Raw genomic sequence first — 19,656 nt, 5'->3', positions numbered from 1 at the left:
CCTGACCTATAAGACCTTTACACAAATTAGGACCTGCTTCTACATGTCAGAGTGTAATTTAATCAGAGTCAACATTTCATATTACGCAGTATAAATCTGGCTCTATACTTCAAGGTGCTTTGTAAGATCACACTGAGGAAAGAGCCACTGAGTTATGAAAGGCAACAGATTTAGTGAGCATTAAAAGGCACCATACAGTAAGCCTCTATTGACGTATCAATACTGCTGAAACAGTTTCTAAAATATGCTACTAGTTTGCTTTTGGCCATGAATCTAGCTTCACACAGAAGGATCTGGACAGTGACTGTGAAATGCAGAGGGATTCTAGTGACAGGAATTGAGTTAGTGACCTGCAAACTGATCTTAAATTCTTCCTTTAGAGCACAGCAATAGACAGTGCGTGCTTGGAAGCCATTAGTCTTTCTAATTTGTGAAAGCCATGCGTGATAGTGGTATGTGGACAACATGGCATCTCTACTAGATACATCTTGTTAGTGAAACCTCAAAGATACATTACAGTGTTACGTAAGACTAGCTTATAAATAATTTGAGGAATTATTTTGTGTATTTCTATATACAGAAAATACATGTCCTCCTAAACATCACACTAGGCATATTCTTCCTAGTATTTGCTATATGTATGCAACATTCATATGATGACTGTAAGGACAGATTGGGCAAAATGACATTTTAAATAAAAAGTGCTTTGTCTGGAAACTGGCAGAGGGTACAAGGGCTAGTAACATCTTTAACCAGTTCCCGACCGCTTACTTTATATTTACTGCAGCAGGCTGGATCGTACAGGCAAAACAACGTAGGTCTACGACGCTCGCCTGGGAGGAGCTAGGGAGCAAGCGCATGCCGACAACGGCACGCTTCCACCCCCGATCGCCAGTGGGGAAGCCGATGCGTGTGTCAGGTGGCTCTGATTTCCGCCTGACACCCGCGATCGCTCCTCACAGAGAGGGGAGGACAGTCGACTGTTGTAAACACAGCTGACCGTCCTTCTCCCTGAAATGATCACAGAGCTCATGTGATCCTTCTATATAGGATCACATGTCTCTGTGGTCATCTCAGAAGCCAAGCCCCCCCCCCCCCCCCCACAGTTAGAATCACTCTCCTAAGGTCACATTTAACCCCTTGATCACTGTTAACCCCTCCCCTGCCAGTGTCATTATTACAGTAACAGTGCATATTTTTAGCACTGATTACTGTAGTAATGTCACTGGTACCCCCATAGTGTCAAAAATGTCAGTTAGGGGTCCGATCTGTCCGCCGCAATGTCGCAGTCCCACAAAAAATTTCAGATCGCCGCCATTACTAGTAAAAACTATAAAAATTACATAAATCATTCCCATAGTTAGTAGACGCAATAACTTTTGCGCAAACCAATCAAAATACGCTTATTGAAATTTTTTTTACCAGAAATATGTAGCAGAAAACAAATTGGCCTAAAATGTTAAAACATTTTGATTTTTAATTTTTTTGTGGGAATGTTAAATAGCAGAATGTGAAAAATTTTGTTTTTTGTTTTTCAAAATTGTCGTTATTTTTTTGTTTATAATGCAAAAAATAAAAATTGCACAGGTGATCAAATACCACCAAACGAAAGCTCTATTTGTGGGAAAAAAAGGACGTAAATTTTGTTTGGGTACAGCGTTGCACTACCGCTCAATTGTCCATTAAAATAACGCAGTGCTGAGTCGCAAAATAGGTCATTAAGGGTCATTAAGGGGGCAAATCCTTGTGGTCTTAAAGTAGTTAAAGTGATCATAAAGTCTCTTTTTTTTTTATAACAAACATGTTATACTTACCTGCTCTATGCAGCTGGTTTTGCACAGAGCTGCCCAGCTCTTCCTCCATTCAGACCTGGCCCTTCCCCCTCTCACTCCTGATTAGCTGACTGACATTGATTGACAGCAGTGGGAGCCAACAGCGCCGTGCTGCTGTCTCAGCCAATGAGGAGGGGAGTCCTGAGCACCTGAGAAACTCCTGCAACATCGCTGGATAATGATAGGCTCGGCATTCTTTGAAAAAGGAGCGCGGCTACTGCAACATTTGCAGTACACATGCTCGGAAACGCGTTGCATACCGGTGACGTCATAATCTCGCCCTGCCGAAGCCAACTGCGTCCCGAGCCTCATTTTGACATACATCTAGCTCTCAGCCAACACTCAGATGGTGACCAGCGAGGCTGTATGGACAACACATCCTTCTGCAGGACACCGTCAGCGCATGGGACAAGACACCCATGAGGATCCCTTGATGTACTATTCATTGATGTGCCTGATTTTATTCTGTTAAACTTTTATTTTACCGTTTAAACTATTAAACTGTAAAAGTCTTCAATTAGAGACGCCTCTCTCTTTTATCTTTATTGCAGCCCCGGATACCTGGTTTCAGTTCCTCCTGATGGCAACCCTAAGTACATGGACTTTGTAGTACTTTTATGAAGTACGTGGACTTTGTTACCTTCCCTTTTTTATTTTTATTTTATTTTTTGTTTGCCTCCTTCCATGCCCTCTGTTCTTTAGAACTGCAGCTCTAGCGCCTTCTTTCCTTGTAGCACATTATGACAGACTTACCTGAAAACGAAGCCCTTCAACAGCGTGCTGTCACTGCTGAAGGCGCTTCCATCTTCACCCAGTCTTCTTTCCGGGCTGCACATGTGCGCGTGACTCACCATTAACGGCATGGCTCTGAAGGAAAGGCACAGGTATGCCGTTCCATCATAGCGCATGTGCCGGTGAGGTTACCGGCTGCATCTAAAGTAATGGTGCACGTTTAGGAGATTTTTACAGTACCTATAGGTAGGCCTTATTATAGGCTTACCTATAGGTAAAACTCACACATGGGAGTTTACTTTCACTTTAAGGCAAAAATCAAAAGTCCATTTTTTGTATTAGGTGGGGAAGTGCTATAACCTCTGTCAAGTTTTAATTGCTCAGAGCCTAAACCACAAGAAGGAATGCCAAACCAAATAGAATTTAATAGAGTTTAAGCACTAATTGAGATTCCTGTGTGCCCATTGGAGGGTAGCCCTAGTTGAACGTGAGCCGCCTAGCCAGAGCCAGTGAGTATTTCGAACAATTGTCAATCTTCCTTGTACTACTCTGTAATAATTGTATTAAAGTCCCAGTGCCTCTTTGATGTGTCCCCTTTAAAAGTTTTATTGCTACCTACGTTCGTCCTGTTGACCTTGTCATTGAGAGAAAAAGGGATAAAAAATCAAATGTAGTATAGTTGTCTCCAGAACAAAAGATGGAGCAAAATCTACCTATGAGGTAATGTCGAATGTTCAAGGAAACATACATGAATCATAAATGCCTTGAATCAGGTGGAAATAATCAGATGAACTGAAATAGACTATTGACAATTCTCCTAATACAGTTATCTGTAATTTTCTGTGACTTGTAATTACCTCTTTGACGGTGGATAACTAAGGTTACTTGGCCATATTTCCCTTTTCCAAGCTGTTTAATGAATTTATAATGATCTTCAACTTCCATTCTAACCAAGTTTTGACCAGTGATTTCCATCATCTCTTCAAGCATGGTAGCTGCTGTCAAACCGATATTTGAGTCCATGACTGACATCTTGTCCTAATTGTAAAACAAATTAAAAATTGGTTTTAATTTACAAAGTTTAAGAAGTCATATTGAACTGTTTATAATTTCAGTAAGTAGTAGCATCCTAAATTCATGTGAAAAATTGTCTCAAGCACTCATGGTTATCAACCATTGTGGCACCTCCATATTACCCACTTCAGCTTGTCGTTCTCATGTACTTCACTATGCTTCACTGTCTATGCCTGTACTTTGGTCTTGTATAAACCCTCAATGAAAGGAAACATTTGTACAGTATATATACTAGAAAGTGACTATACCTTGAGGTATAAAATGCTGCGCTCACCTACTAGTGCACTTGACTAATAACATAAATTGTGAATACATATAAATGACATAAAACTAAATAACTGATTGCAGTGTGCAAACACAATATTGGTGAAAATAAATGGATAAATAAATTTGTTGAGTAAAGTCCCATACACCAACAATCTGAAGAAGTCCTGAAAAAAACTTATTAATAGTGCAGTCTCTAAAAGATGACTTTCCACATATAATAATAATAGTTCTTCAGTCCCTTCACCAAATGGACACCCGGTGTGTAGGAGCTCTTACCAGAAAACACGACCCCTTAATTATAGGGGGTCAGTGCAAGCAGAGTTGTACACAAGTAGAGATCTGGATCCCAGAGTGTAACTGTGCCCGACAGGAAGGTCCACCCTATAGCTACCTGCTAAGTATGTTATGCTAACCCAATGCTCCTCAGAGTTAGGATAAATGAAAAGGGGCCGATATAGTCAAGTATATTCAGGCAGTTTTATTAAAAATAGGTAGATGCACTTACATTTAATCAGACATCAGACATCAACATTTACATCAAGTAAAGTACAATCCGTGGATACCACAGGCAGACGCTGCTTCAGCGGTCCAATTTGCGTGCCACCTGGTCCCGGAAGTGGCGTAATAGCGTAATAACCTGTATATATACTGTGTATACATACATATATATATATATAGTATCTCACAAAAGTGAGTACACCCCTCACATTTTTGTAAATATTTTATTATATATTCTTCATGTAACAACACTGAAGAAATGACACTTTGCTACAATGTAAAGTAGTGAGTGTAAAGCTTGTATAACAGTGTACATTTTCTGTCCCCTCAAAATAACTCAACACACAGCCATTAATGTTTAAACTGCTGGCAACAAAAGTGAGTACACCCCTAAGTGGAAGTGTCCAAATTGGGCCCAAAGAGTCAATATTTTGTATGGCCACCATTATTTTCCAGCACTGCCTTAACCCTCTTGAACATAGAGTTCACCAGAGCTTCACAGGTTGCCACTGGAGTCCTCTTCAACTCCTCCATGACAACATCACAGAGCTGGTGGATGTTAGAGACCTTGTGCTCCTCCACCTTCCATTTGAGGATGCCCCACAGATGCTCAATAGGGTTTAGGTTTGAAGACACGCTTGGCCAGTCCATCACCTTTACCCTCAGATTCTTTAGCAAGGCAGCAGTCATATTTGAGGTGTGTTTGGGGGTCGTTATCATGTTGGAATACTACCATGTGGCCCAGTCTCCCAAGGGAGGGATCATGCTCTGCTTCACTATGTCACAGTACATGTTGGCATTCATGGTTCTCTCAATGAACTGTAGCTCCCCAGTGCCGGCAGCACTCATGCAGCCCCAGACCATGACACTCCCACTACCATGCTTTACTGTAGGTAAGACACACTTGTGTTTGTACTCCACACTTGGTTGCCACCACACAGGCTTAACACCATCTGAACCAAATAAGTTTATCTTGGTCCCATCAGACCATGGGACATGGTTCCAGTAATCCATGTCCTTAGTCTGCTTGTCTTCAGCAAACTGTTTGTGGGCTTTCTTGTGAATTATCTTTAGAAGAGGCTTCCTTCTGGAACGACAGCCATGCAGATCAATTTGATGCAGTGTGCAGCGTATGGTCTGAGCACTGACAGGCTGACCCCCCCCCCCCCCACCCTTTCAACCTCTGCAGCAATGCTAGCAGCAGTCATACGTCTATTTCCCTAAAACGACCTCTAGATATGAAGCTGAGCACTTACACTCAACCTCTTTGGTCGATCATGGCGAGGCCTGTTCTGAGTGGAACCTGTCCTACTAAACCGCTGTATGGTCTTTGGCTATGTTGATACCAGCCTATAGTTCTGAGATGCTGGGCTAGTTCGCTCTGGAGGTTGGGGGGGGGGGAGCCATACCTTATTTTTATTTTAAATGGAAAGACAATATTTAAAAGAGAAGTGTAAGGTTCTTAGAAAAAAAAATCATACTCACCTAGGTAGATGCAGCCCCAGTCCAATGCTGTATCTGTTCCCCACTGCTTCTACGACTGAGACTGAGCAATCAAAGACTGCTGATTGCTTAGTTCTCCATCTTTACTGTCAGTCACCGGCTCTCTGCTCTGCCCTCCAGCGCTCACTGGAGTATCAGGCTGTGCAGGTGGCGGGAGCAATTGGCTCAGTCTCTCAGAAGCTTGCTGAGGGGCTGAGCTAGCTGCTGGTTCAAGCATTTGGGTAAATCTCAATTTGATAGTCGGGATCTTTCCAGAGCCTTGACCGGCTGAGTGACATCAGCTGACAGCAGACTTTAGCCCACTGCTGAAATTGGTCACAGGAATGCAGAACGACCTACACTCCTGCGATCCATATGAGAAGTAGGGCCAAAAAGCTTTGGCCCTACTTCTCCTTTAAAAAATTGCATTGTGACAGCAATTACTCCCTATGGTGCTGAAATTGTGTTTATACATCCAAAGATTCTGCCAGAAATATAAAAATTGCCTCTACCGTACTTTAGATATTTGATGACATTTGCCTCGGCAATGTGCTATTTAACAAGATTCATCCATCAGCAGCCGACATAATAAATAGAGCAGGCAGAAACTGATGGGTGAATCCTGGTGAATCTTGGGCTGAATTGCGTAGTGAATCTTCAATAAATAGATCCCACAGTATTCTTTAAAACTGGGTTTTACCTTTTTTATTTGACCATTATTTTATAGTTGCCAACATTTCAAAAATCGTTCTAGGGACACCTTTTTTGCTGTGTGTCTAGAAAGCCATTGTAGGTGGAGAATATACTTTAATTATTGGTGGGGCATTAGTTTAAGTGGGCATGGTTCTACAAGAAGTATATCATTAACCTAATAATCAATTTGTTGCAGGCACACATATAACGCCTACAATTTACATACTGTACGTAAGTTTTAATTGTTAAAATACAGTATATACAGGAAGATCTCGTAATAGGACATAAACACAGCTAAGAAGATATTGTTCAAGTAAAAATATTCATGTTGTTTATGTATTTGTTTAGTTATCTACAACAGTACAGTCTCTTCAAAGTGCACCAACCCAACAGCTCTAGCGCAGAATGCAGTGATAAACACCAATTATACTGCTAACATATTGTAACATCCTCCTAGTTAGGTGCTAGTAAAAGTAGCTTGTAGGTAAATTCAGTTATTTTTGCGCTCTGTTGTAGCCAGTGGAGCTGAATTGATTACTTTGGCTTATCCCGAGCTCTGCAGCCGCAGGCTTGCCTGTCTCCCCATGCCTTTCCAGTAAGCACTGGAACATAGTGGATGGAGTGGGTAGAGTCTGGGCTGACTCTGTATGCAGCCTAAGCCAATCCCTGGTCGGGATAGTGACTGCGCAGCCGGGGGGGGGGGGGACTGAGAGGTGTGTATATAGGGTACTGAGCAAAGAATGGAACGGTCATTTGACTGCTGGATAGTGACCCAGCCTGGAAGTGCTGTTTAACCTTCCAAGGCTATGAGAAGCTGCAAGAAGTCCTTGATGAATCTGGCTCACCAAGGAGCTGAAGGATCACCCCCAAGTAGCAGGAACTACCAGGCAACATCCAGTGACGATTCTTATCAAGAGGCTCATGGTGCAGTGTCTGCTGAAACTGGAGACATCCAGAGAACCAGTAACACAGTGAGTAGGCCTGAGAGAAATCCTGGGAAAGAAACTGTTGCTGTTGTGCCCTTTTTTGCTTAAGGGACTGTTCCAGGCCTGTTAGCTAGGGTTGTTTCCACATTGGGAGCCCCCTGTGATGAACTTTTTCTACTACAGTTAACCATTTGCTAGATGGTATCCTCCTTCGATTTTGTTAGTTCTGGGTTAGGTCTTTTCCCAACACCTATCCCAGTTCTACAAAACAAATAAAAAATCACAAAAAGACACTATCTGCCTAATCAGTGTGTGAAGGACTGAAAATACTGTGACTGGCTGTTTGCGCCAAATTGGGATCAGAACAGTGGGACCAGTTAGTAAGTCTACGCTACAATATTTTGATAAAAGATTTTTGAAACATCATTTGACACAGACCATTCTTCTGAGTACTGCAACTCTTGCTATGGCTGCTTATGGGTTGAAGGTTTTGGTAGGTGGCAACAATCCTGTGCAATAAAACTAATTAGGAGACATCACACTGTGACAATTATGAATCACATAGAGCAAAGCTGTAAATCCTTAATAAACTAACAGACACAAGCAAATATGAGCAGATTATGAGAAAAATAAAAATAAGAAATTTTCATTATCATTTTTTTGGCCCGCTGTTATGTTGGTTGAACTAGATGGTCTAGTGCCTTTGTTCAACCTGATCAACTATGTAACCATGTATTATAACTATGATTAGGGAAAAAGGGGCCTCTATGAGCTGCTGCATACCTCAGAGCATTTGTGTCTAGTTAAAGGGTTGTATTAAAAAAAAATTACATAGTTATGGGTATTTTGTGGGCCTGCCACACTTCCCTGCTGTCCACAGTGTCTCTTATCCTTCTAATATACACACCGCTGGCTCTTCTTGGTGTTACCCTGGTCAACTTCCTGGTTCCAGGCACCTTGCATTACATCCCCATGAAGGCAATTGCTCACCATTGACCACCTGGAAGGTTGTTACCTGCTGCAGACCTATTAATGCACTTTTAAACGTGAGTGCATATTTATTGTTTTTCATTTTACCAATATTTTTTTAAAAAAATGCTACATTTAGGTAGTGGCACTTTTCTCCCCTTCTTTTTTCTGTTTATACATGGTTGGCTGGTGGGAGCCTCCCAAGATCCTGCTTGGAAGAGAGGCTGCTGATGCTGCCATAATGTGAACTTCATGCCACAGTGACTTTCATTGACTTTTCTTAAGGACTAAAAAGACTCCCTTCATTTGTTTATCTCTCCATGCCCAATTTTTTTTTGGTTTTGTCAGTTGAACCAGTGCCCCCCCTTTTTTTGCACCTGGGTATGTTTAGGGTGTTTATGCCCTTTACAAATCTCTTTCTATTTAATGCACAGAGCCCGCTCTGCTCAATGAGTGGTCAGGAGTAAACAGACTCCGCCTGCCTGTTTACACCCTACTACCCTCTGTGACAAACTCACTCAGGACAGGGGCTTTTGGAAGGGACTGCAGGCTAGCCGCTTACCCACTGACTATGGGCCCTGGCTTATGAGGGAACACTGCTCTTTGTGGGGTATATGCTGGGGGGACCCTTGTAGTAATGTTACTTTGGATTCAAGTCCACATCTCCCCAAGATACACAGACTCTGGGACTCTAGGCCTAGGATCCATGTTAAAGGCCTAGCTGCCTATTGCCATTAGGGGATAGCTCCGCACAGTCAGACTCATGGCAGATGCCAATGTCATCAGCTCAACCACCTGTCTTCCACACATTGTTGATTGTTGTGATTAACTCACCTATTGTCTACTGTGGCAATGTGTTTACACTTATAATAATGTGTATTGTACTTCCTGAGCTTGATGATGGCAAGTCTGCTAGTTATTAACTCAAATTAATTAAATCACTGTCATCTATTAGTTGTTAGTGGGAAAGTAGAATACTGTTTGTGTTGGTTGTTCCTTAGATATGTTAATTATATTTCTTTACATTATTGCATCTGCATATGATAATGTAATCAGGCATCTGACCTGGTGGGGTATATATTTGGTGTCAGTTTGTTCAATAAATGTTCCAGATCTTATACAAGCTATTCTCGGCTAGTTTTGTATTGGGGGGCAGCTAGAATATCTGATATCTATGTTCAAGACTGAAGGAAGCGGTATTCTGACGGAAGCACACAAGCACGTTGTGGGGTCGCGGTTCTGTTACACCCTCCAATCTGATTCACCTAAAGGGAAGAGAATGGATCCTCTCCTGTTTTTATTTTTAGCAGACCAGATCGGATATGGAGGTAGGAGGGAGTAAATGGACACCCCATGGGGGTAAATAGACTCTCATCAGTTTCTGCCTTAAAATTTGACAGGTGGACCTGATCAGGCCGTCAAGTGAAAGGGGCTTCAGCACACATTAAAACCCAATTTCTCACAGCCAATGCTTGTGCTACATAAAAAAATAAGATACATGCTCATTGAAGACATTTTTGTACTTCTTTAATAGCACTGCAGTTTGGCTAATAATCTGCAGTTCGACTGAGTCACTAAAACCAAAGAGATCCCCCACCGACACAGAACTTACCTCTATTGCTCTCACTGCAACTGAGCTCACACATGCACCAGAAGAAAGAAGGCAGGCTGGGCACAATCATCTCTGAGGCTGGCCGCACCCTCTGATGCCCACAGCCTCACAGACTTTGCAGTGTGAGTGGGATGCCAGAGTCTTCAATAAGAGCGCCTGAACAGAGCTGCTGGGGGAAGAGGGAATGGGAGGGATTTGTCTCTTGTGGGCACCATGCATGGCAGCACAAATGCATGCACTGATGTGACATCTGTGTTAGGGCACCTGCACAGCACAATGTAAACAAAGCAAGCTCAAGTTCAGTTACAACTGGCGTTGGCTGCGGGCACTGTGACAGAGCTCACTGGCTGCTGACTGTCCATGGATGGTTTTGATTTCTGGGATGCAGTCATGTCATGACAGCTTTTTAAAAACTGTAAATAAAGGTCCATATACAGAATTCCAAAATTTAACTGAGTAAAAATATCAAAGGGAAATATAGCAGAATTTCCAGCCGTTTTGCTTGACATGGGTCCTCCTGGGTCACCGGGTTCCACCAAAGTACCTTTGTGCATATTTCTCTAAGTGTGAGCACTTAGACAATGACTAGTTCAGTATCTTTGGGTTTTTAGGTTTATTTGAGAACTTGGATGGGAGAAGGGAATGAGTGGGATACTCCTTTGGCTCAACTATGCACAATTTGATGCTGGTTGATGCTGGTTAATGCTGGCTTGCTGCCTGTTAACTCCAAACTGACTCTGGACTGCTTTCCTTGCATAAAGAAATTCTCTTTAGCTCCCTTAAGCATTCCTTGCTGAGGTAGCTACTTGCTCTACTGCTGCGCTGCTAAACGCTGCTAAACACTTCAGGGCCCACACTCTTTCTCTCACTTATCTTCAGGGCTTAGACACTGGCACCCCCTTTCTCTAAGCCTGCTCCACAGGTTAGCTGGCTCCCGGATCCCTCTGACCTTCTGGAGAGGACCCCTTTCCTAGGCAGACCCCTGGGCGGTTTTGAGTACTCATGACACTATTTTCCCCCAAAACTTCTGCCCAGCAGCTCCACTCAGTCCACAGCACTCTGGATCCCTCTCTCTGCAGCTCAGCTCAACCTTCGTCCTCTAGGACACCTTCACTACCACTGACAGGAGGAGAGACAGCCGTTACCCTCCTCCTGGGACTCTGCTTCCTGCCAAAGACGCCCTGTCACATGCTCCCTTCAGACTTATAACTCATCCCAGGGTGCACTGTGGCAAACTCCGCCCACTGAGATAGCTATAAACCCTGGTGTGCTATTGGCTAGGTTTCCTCCACTGTCCAATAAGAGCCTCATTGGAAACATCGGGGAGACTCCCAAGTCTCAACAGGTCATACCTGGAAACATGTGACAGCCTAACTAAATAATCAGGCCCTCCTGATATGCAGACAGGGCCACCCATATTCTCTTTCCTAGCACCTACCTATGATGGTGCTACAGAAAGATGAATGTCCTCCACCAACTTCTGTATAGGTAAAGCACGTTGCACCACCATGAGTTCAAACAGATCTCCTTACCAGACAACAGATAAGAATGCGCAGTGTATCAAGAAACTCTCATGGCTCATCCACAGGAGGACTCATCCACACTCCGACCAGCATATCAGTGTGTTTGCACCGGATCAGGGATCCTAAACTGGTATATGGTGTCTTCCACTCCATCAGACCAGATATGAGCACACCCAGAAAATAAAAAGGCTCATAGTGCAGTACGTAGGTCAAGATAAGAGATTTATTAAAATTGTACTTACAAATTCCAACATAAAAATGAGCAGTAAAAGTAATCTTAGCCGTGGCTCTATCGTGCCTGTGTCTTTCACCGGGACCGTCTGACGCGTTTCAGCCAATTGGCCATCGTCAGAGGCTTGTCCCGGAGACACAAGCATGCCTTTTTGATTGAGTGAACAGGAACTGACATCAGTGTTGGGACATTGCGTCACACGGCAACTATCTAGTAATTGCGACTTCTGCATCATGCGTTCCAGATGCCGAAAGTTTGAAGAGATTACAGAACCAGGTTACACAACCACAACTCTACTTATAGTTCAATTTTGGAGTGCTGCATATGGACCTTTATTTATAATTTTTGTAATTGTCATTTACAATTTTATGCTGGCTGCTTGATGAACACTTGTATTTATTGATTTGCATAGCGCAGTTATTCTTTTTTAAAAACGGAGACTGTCCTGGCAAATTCAGACAGTTGGCAAATACCAGTATGTTAATTGTGTACTATCACTATGAAATGTTATGTTTATTATTATGCTAAACAGAAGTATGCAGCGTATTTTTCACTCCCCACAAAATTTAGTGCAAACCATGGTGGTATTTTGTAAAGAGCTCTCCAAAGAACTGAGTGTCCTCATTCAGCATAGGTGGATGCAAAAATAGTACAGACACACCAGCAGTTTATGTATTTCAACCTTCATCATGTAGGTCTCATCTGGGCAATATCCCAGTTTAGAAGAATTGATTTGCTCATCACTTCAGTCAAAATTACTAATTTTTAATATCGATAATGTATTAGTGATGTCAGTTTTTAACATATTTAAATGAGAAAAATTGGTTTAGAGCTAAAGTTTTTTCAGACTCTACCATTACTGATTTACTTCAGATAAACAGTTAAAAAATGGATTTTAGTGATTATTTGATCTTGACTGTGTTTTAGTAACACACTGGATGTGATTTATTTGAGCCTTACACAGGGACTTGGCACTGTTCCACTAACAGAGATTATTACATGGGATTAACACACTAAGACTAGGGGAAAACTATGTACGTAGGTAGATAACTGGCTGATGAATACAGTTCAAAAGGTTGTAATCAGTGGAACTGATTCAACATGAGCTTAAGTTATTATTGGCCTGCCCCAAGGATAAGTTGCAGGGACTGTCCTTTCCTGTCTTTCAATTGGATGTCAACATAATTTTATTATATAACCTAAGAAAAAATATGTTTGCATTCAATAAAAAACAGTATCCCACATGTATTCTTGTGGCTGAGTGTAGGAATATTACCTGAGTTCAGGCAGTTCCAGATTAATCTCCAAAATGTGTACAATAGGAGTATAAAACCATTACAAGATGCATCCAACACAACTTTTGCTTATATTAAATAATACATTTTGAACCAGCAGAGGAGGTTCTAACATTCTTTGTACATGAAAGTAATCCATATGTTTAAGCCAGCTCCATCGTTAATGATAAACTCACATATTACTCAACCTTAATTGGACACTTCAAAGTAAGTTACATAGTTAGTCAGAACACTGTACCCAAAGTGGATCCAGAGGAAAGCAAAAATAAAAATGTTGAAAACGTGTCCAATTTGCTTCATTGGAGGAAATTAGAAGAAATTCGTTGGAGGAAATTTCTTCTTAAGTTTCATAAACTACTCCAATTTTGAAAGTAAAATCCCCATTGGATCCTCCTAGATAGCTGGGAGAAACACAGCTTTCTTAACGCTTTTGATCACAAGCCTCCTCTTTAGGGGTGCTACAGGGATCCTACAGTTTGGTTCCATACTGAACACCCTTGGTGTTTTAATAGGGCATCTAAATCCCTCTATGCAGTCTTTAGGTAGCTCAAGTCCGATACTGAACAATGCTACCATTCTGAGAGTATTACATTGGTAAGCTAAACAAATTGAATTTTCACCCTCTTGATACAAAGCTAGAAAGATATTCTGTGTCTGTCTTGAACTGACACATTATCCCTGGTGTGAATTGAGTGTTCTATCACAGATGTTTGTCAGCAGCATGCCAAGCAAATACATGAAGATGTTTTTCCAGAAGGTCTTTAAAGGCCTGCAGCTGATCCAAATGCAGATAAAAATCCCCCAACTGCACCTGTTCCAACAGCCATTCCACCCCAGTGTAAGTGAAGGTGGGCATACATCAGACTGCCATTCAATTATGGGTTGAACACTACAGTCCTGCACTGAAAATATTTAAGATCAGTCAATTATGACTCAACCAACCCTATCTTTAAACATGCCCTAAGGAGACAAATCCTTCTCTCTGACTCCCAATGTCAAAGGAATCCAGGATCTGTTCCCAGCTCCTGGGGTTTGCCGAAATTGGGAAGCAGGAATATCTTTATTGAGGCATGCAAGAGAATAAGGGGTTGATTTACTAAAGGTAAATAAGCTGTGCACTTTGCGAAGTGCAGTTGCACTCTGCAGGTCCAGCTGCTCTAGACTTCCATCATCCAATCATGTGCAAGCAAAAATGCTGTTTTTTTTAACTGCTTGCTGATTGTATAAATTACATATACATATATTATATATAAATATATCCTGCACTTCCTGGGTCTGGGGGGATGCATTTGCGCCGCCAGAGACCTGCTCCAGCTTTGATTATACACAGCAGGAGCTGATCTGCCGACACCATGGACTCAATGTCTGCCAGCACCTATGTAAACGAGGCAGATGGCAGTTCTGTCAGTAGGCAAGGCATTTATCCTGTGTTTCTGCAAAGCATCTCCCACACAGTACACAAGCACTGGTTAGGCACACCCTTTGATCGCCCCTGATGTTAACCCCTTTCAAGCCAGTATCATTAGTACAGTGACAGTGCATATTTTTAGCACTAATCACTGTATTAGTGTCACTGGTCCCAAAAAGTGTTGAAAGTGTCAGTTAGTGTCCAATTTTCCACCGCAATATCGCAGTCCCGCCATAAGTCGCTGATTGCTGCCATTACTAGAAAAAAAAAATTCCATAAATATATTCCATAGTTTGTAGACGCTATAACTTTTGCGCAAACCAATCAATATACATTTATTGGGATTTTCTTTACCAAAAATATGTAGTTTTATACATAATAAAATACTTTTTTATTGGATATGTTTAATAGCATAAAGTTTTTCCGGAGCTAAAGTGATTAAAGTGTCATTAAATCCAGATTATGAAAAACTCTTATTACATGCTATATAACAGAGTCTTTATACTCACAAAGCTTCGAAAGCATTTGTTTTGTGTAAAGTGAAATATAACTGGTTGGTCTTGCCTTCTGCTGTCCCTCCCATCTTCTCTGTATCTCCACTGCAGGCTGACATTGTGTGGACAAGCTGGTGTCCTCTGTGGAGTATGCAACATTTCAGCTCCCTTTCTAAGCTCTTCATTTGCTCCATTTTTTTATCTGTGCAGCCCACATGACTATAGAGTCACACATGTGGACACATACATAGTGGTAAATGACAATCCCCTCCCTTCTCCTCCAAGTCCTCCTATTGCTAAACACTATAGGGGCAGGATATAATAAGCTGATTGTTTACATTCACTAAGAAACTCACAAAAACACTTAGTTTTAAAATAAATCAGTATTAAATATTTTAAATGTATTTGGCAATACCCAGGGCTTTTTTTCTGGCGGAACGTGCCAGAACAGCGTTACGGAACCTCCACCAGAGAGAGTGTGGATGGCAATTGGGAGCCAAGCACTCAGGGTCACTGTGTACTCTCTCTGTGTAGGCTGCTGTAGTAAAGCAGGCCGGTCATGGAGTTATCATGTGGCTGAAGCCTGAGAAAGCAGAAGACAGAGTGATCTGCACTCCGCTCTGCCTCTACCTGCACACCGACCGGAAGCTAGTTTTGGATCCAGTCAACTCACTGTGGAAGAAGTGCAGCATGAGTAAGATCGATCATGTGGGTTAAATTAATTGACAATGCTTCTGATTGGGCCTATGCTGTGACTGTCTTTTTGCTGTATGAGGCTGTCTCTTTGCTGAATGGGACTGGGCTGTCTCCTTCTTGGATTGGGCTGTCTCTTTCCTGGACTAAGCTGTGTGTTTGCTAGACTGGGCTGTCTCTTTGCTGGATGGGGCTGTCTTTTTGCCGGATGGGGCTGTCTCTTTGCTGGACTGGGCGGTCTCTTTGCTGGATATTGGAGATGTCTCTTTGCTGAATATGGTGGATGTCTATTTGCTGGACATGGGGGATTTCTCTTGCTGGATATGAGGGATGCCTCTAGGGGAATATGGGACTGCCTCTTTGCTGAATATGGGGCTGTCTCTTTGCTGGACAGGGCTGTCTCTTTGCTGGACTAGGCTGTCTTTTGCTGGATAAGGGGGCTGTCTATTGCTGGATATAAGACTGTCTCTTGATGGATTTGGGACTGTCTATTTACTGGATGGGGCTGTCTCTTTGCTGGATATGGGGTTGTGTCTTTGCTGGACTGGGCTGTGTCTTTGCTGGATATGGGAGCTGCCTCTTTTCTGGATATGAGGGCTGTCTGGAAGTGCCTCTGAGCATTGGATATTTTCAATGTTTTGTACATTTTACTGCATTGCTTTTTAATAATGAATTCCATACAAAGTATTTTGTATATCCCCCCCCCCCCAAATTATATTTGGTTCCCTGTTCTCTGTTCTAAAGGGAGCGGTGCTAGGAGGTGTGTAAGAGTGGTCTTAGGGGCGGTTCTAGGGGTGGATAGGAGGCAGAGACAGGCGTGACCTAGGGAACGGGGGGTGAGTTCCTGCACCTTTTCTCTGTAAAAAGAAATGGCCAGGTAATACCTGTAAACAAAGTAAAAAAGTAAAAAAAAAAGAGCCTTGGATGCAGATGCCGTCTGAACAAAATGAAGGCTAAAGTCAACCATCTTTGACTCTGCCTACACCATATTAATGCACAAAAAAATACATATTTGATGGTCAATAAAGATTTATAGGCAGCTTTAAAACAGCAATTCAATATTTATAATCTAATTTTAATTACTCTTCAGAAACAGTTTTTTTAGTCCCGCACCAATCAGGCTTGGCCAGACCCAGACTCACACTGTGGATAGCATACATCAGCAGAGTAATAGATGCCCCTCCCAAAGATCTTTCCTTGCCGATGCCAAAAAACAGCAAAATATCATGTGACCACACAACAGCGCTGCAGGAATAAGGTAATCAGAGTTTTTTTTAAAAAAACAAAACAGAGTGGCATGATAGATATGAGAATGATGATAATTATGTGAATGAATTATGGCAATTAACACTTCTCTGTTTAGTATCACTTCGATTAATTTTTAATATCCAAACCAAACTCACCCATCCATCCATCCATGTCTCCATGCTTTTTTTTGCTGACAAATCACTTTGAAAAACACTCCCTAGAATTTCAGTTTGTGACCATCTTGAGTAAGGGCAGATGATTCATGTAGCATTTACTTCCTGGAATCCATCTGTCCTTAGCTCAGACATGCAGGCTGGAGGGTGTGCATAGCTGAGAAAGCCCCTCCTCCCCTCCTGAAGACTCCTGGGATGTGTGACATCATTTGCCTAGGCCTGAAACCAGGAAGTGACTGAAAAAATGAAAAAAAAAGTTTAAAACAGGTAATTATGATATACTTTCCTATCTATTTACTAATGCTAGCAGCATCAGGATTACAAATAGTCAATGTTGATTGAAAGAGTGAAATTTTGCTTTAAATAGCAGGAACTCTTGTTTAAATTGATACTTGTAGATAGTCTGCAGTATAACAATTCATTGTTACTTTCCATTTAATATTCCATTCATATATAACTCAAAGGCAATATTTGAAGGAACTTTCAAGTAAAAATGTTTTTTAATACAATGTATTTCTTTTTAACCTCTTATTACCCTTAGTTAAGCCTAATCTGTCATGATTAACTCTTTCCTCCTCTTAGCTATTATTCTTCTGCTGATTTTTCCTATTTTTCATTATTATTTATACTTTTTTTAATCTTCATTTGTTTTTTACGGTTTTCAGTGTATTATAAAAGAATTTTTAAAATAAAAAAGCCTTTTATTCATTTATAAGCAAAATTGCCATGCTTTGTACCAGAAAAAAATATTTGAATACCTATTAAACAAGAAAATGTATTTTTGCCTGAAGATCAGATAATAAATAAAATCGTTTTTTACCAAAAGAAAACTTTGTTTGTCCCCCCTTCCTTAAAAAAAAACAAAAAAAAAAAACACATATATGTTACTTTGTTATCTTTAGTAATGACACAGTTATCACAGAACAAACAGACCCATAGATAAAAATTGTAAATGTGAAAAGTGCTCATGTCCATAAGAGATATAATGGTGCAAGAGCTGAAGTTGTTAACTCCTTCTCACCCAGTCCCAAGTATCTCTTTAAATGGGTCTTTATGGACGTCCCGATAATGTGAACACTGTGATTGACTTCACAGTGAAAACATACCCAGATCCATAGCACCACTCAAGACTCGCTTCTTCTACCATACATGGACAATCCAGGTGCTGGCTTCCACAGCCCGTCTCCGCTCTTTATTAAAAAAAGATATAACAACTGCACTCCAACCTTAGCTCTTCTTACTGTATTTGTTTAAGTATCAGCAAAATGACTACATAAATCATGTCTCCACCCAAAAGCCAACTTTTTTCGATGCGTTTTATCACTCCCGCCTTGCTTGTGAGCAAGAAGAGCTGATATTGCAATGCGGCTGTTATATCTTTTTTTGACTTTCAATGTGATCACATGATCAGGAGCCTGTCCCACCAGTTCATAATCTTGACTAGAGACTGAGAGGTGTCTATGACAGTTTGGTTACTGTACTGGGAAAGCACAGTGTGGGCACTCTCAGCAAAGAAACCTTTGCTGTCCATGGATACATAGGTGCAGTGGGTGGGGGTTAAATCATACCCTATTAGCCACTTCACAAATGCGTTACATGGGCAACAAGAGGTTAAAGTGGTTTTAAAGGCATTCAATACAGTCCCCCACAAACAATTAATTTACAAAATAAGGTCTGCAGGCTTAGACCACAAGGTTTACTCTTGGATAGAAAACTGGTTAAAGGGGCATGTCCAAAGGGTGGTAATAAATAACGCGTACTAACACTGGTCTGGAGTGATAAGTGGGGTGCCCCAAGGCTCAGTCCTCGGACCAATTTTGTTCAATCTATTCATAAATAGCATTGATTGTTAGCTCAATTTCAGTTTTAACAGAGGACACAAAATTGAGCAGGGCAATAACTTCACATCATGATGCAGAAATCCTACAGAATGACCTGAACAAAATAACAGAGTGGGCAACTACGTGGCAAATTAGGTTTAATGTGGAGAAGTGTAAGGTATTGCACTTGGGGACTAAAAACATAAACGCAAAATACGCGTTAGGGGGGAACCTCTGGGGGAATCAAAAATGGAGAAAGATCTGGGAGTCTTAGTAGAAGATAGACTTAGTAATAGCATGCAATGTCAAGCTGCAGCTGCCAAAGCCGGTAGAATATTGGCATGTATAAGGAAGGGGATTTATTCCAGAGATAAATCTATAATCCTACGACTTTATAAAACTCTGGTCCGGCCATACCTGGAGTACTCTGTCCAGTTCTGGTCACCAATCCTCTGAAAGGATGCGCTGGAAATGGAAAAAGTACAAAGAAGGACAACTAAGCTGATTAGGGGATTGGGGGACATAAATTATGAGGAGCGTTTACAAGCGCTAACTTTATTCTCCCTAGAGAAGAGACGCCTGAGAGGGGACATGATAGCGATTTACAAATACCTCAACGGTGATCTCAGCATAGAAAAAAAACTATACCAGTCAGTGTTGAAGGCTGCCAGCACTGACTGGTATG

At 41.5% G+C, this 19,656-nt stretch overlaps 1 protein-coding gene across 1 annotated transcript in view; it reads right to left on the bottom strand.

Annotated features, from left to right (window-relative positions):
* LOC309568223 (serine/threonine-protein kinase SBK2-like) overlaps positions 1-19,656 on the bottom strand; it is an 86,848-nt gene that overhangs the window by 13,548 nt on the left and 53,644 nt on the right. The window contains exon 2 of the mRNA XM_082273886.1: positions 3,422-3,602. Coding sequence (XP_082130012.1) covers positions 3,422-3,596 — 175 coding nt within the window. The 5' untranslated portion in view covers positions 3,597-3,602. The remainder of the gene's footprint in view (positions 1-3,421; positions 3,603-19,656) is intronic.

The sequence above is a fragment of the Pelophylax lessonae genome (assembly GCF_965119305.1).
Source record: "Pelophylax lessonae genome assembly, chromosome: 12".
Lineage (NCBI taxonomy): Eukaryota > Metazoa > Chordata > Amphibia > Anura > Ranidae > Pelophylax > Pelophylax lessonae.
Note: the sequence above shows the minus strand (reverse complement) of the source record. Positions and strands in the feature narration are given on the sequence as shown.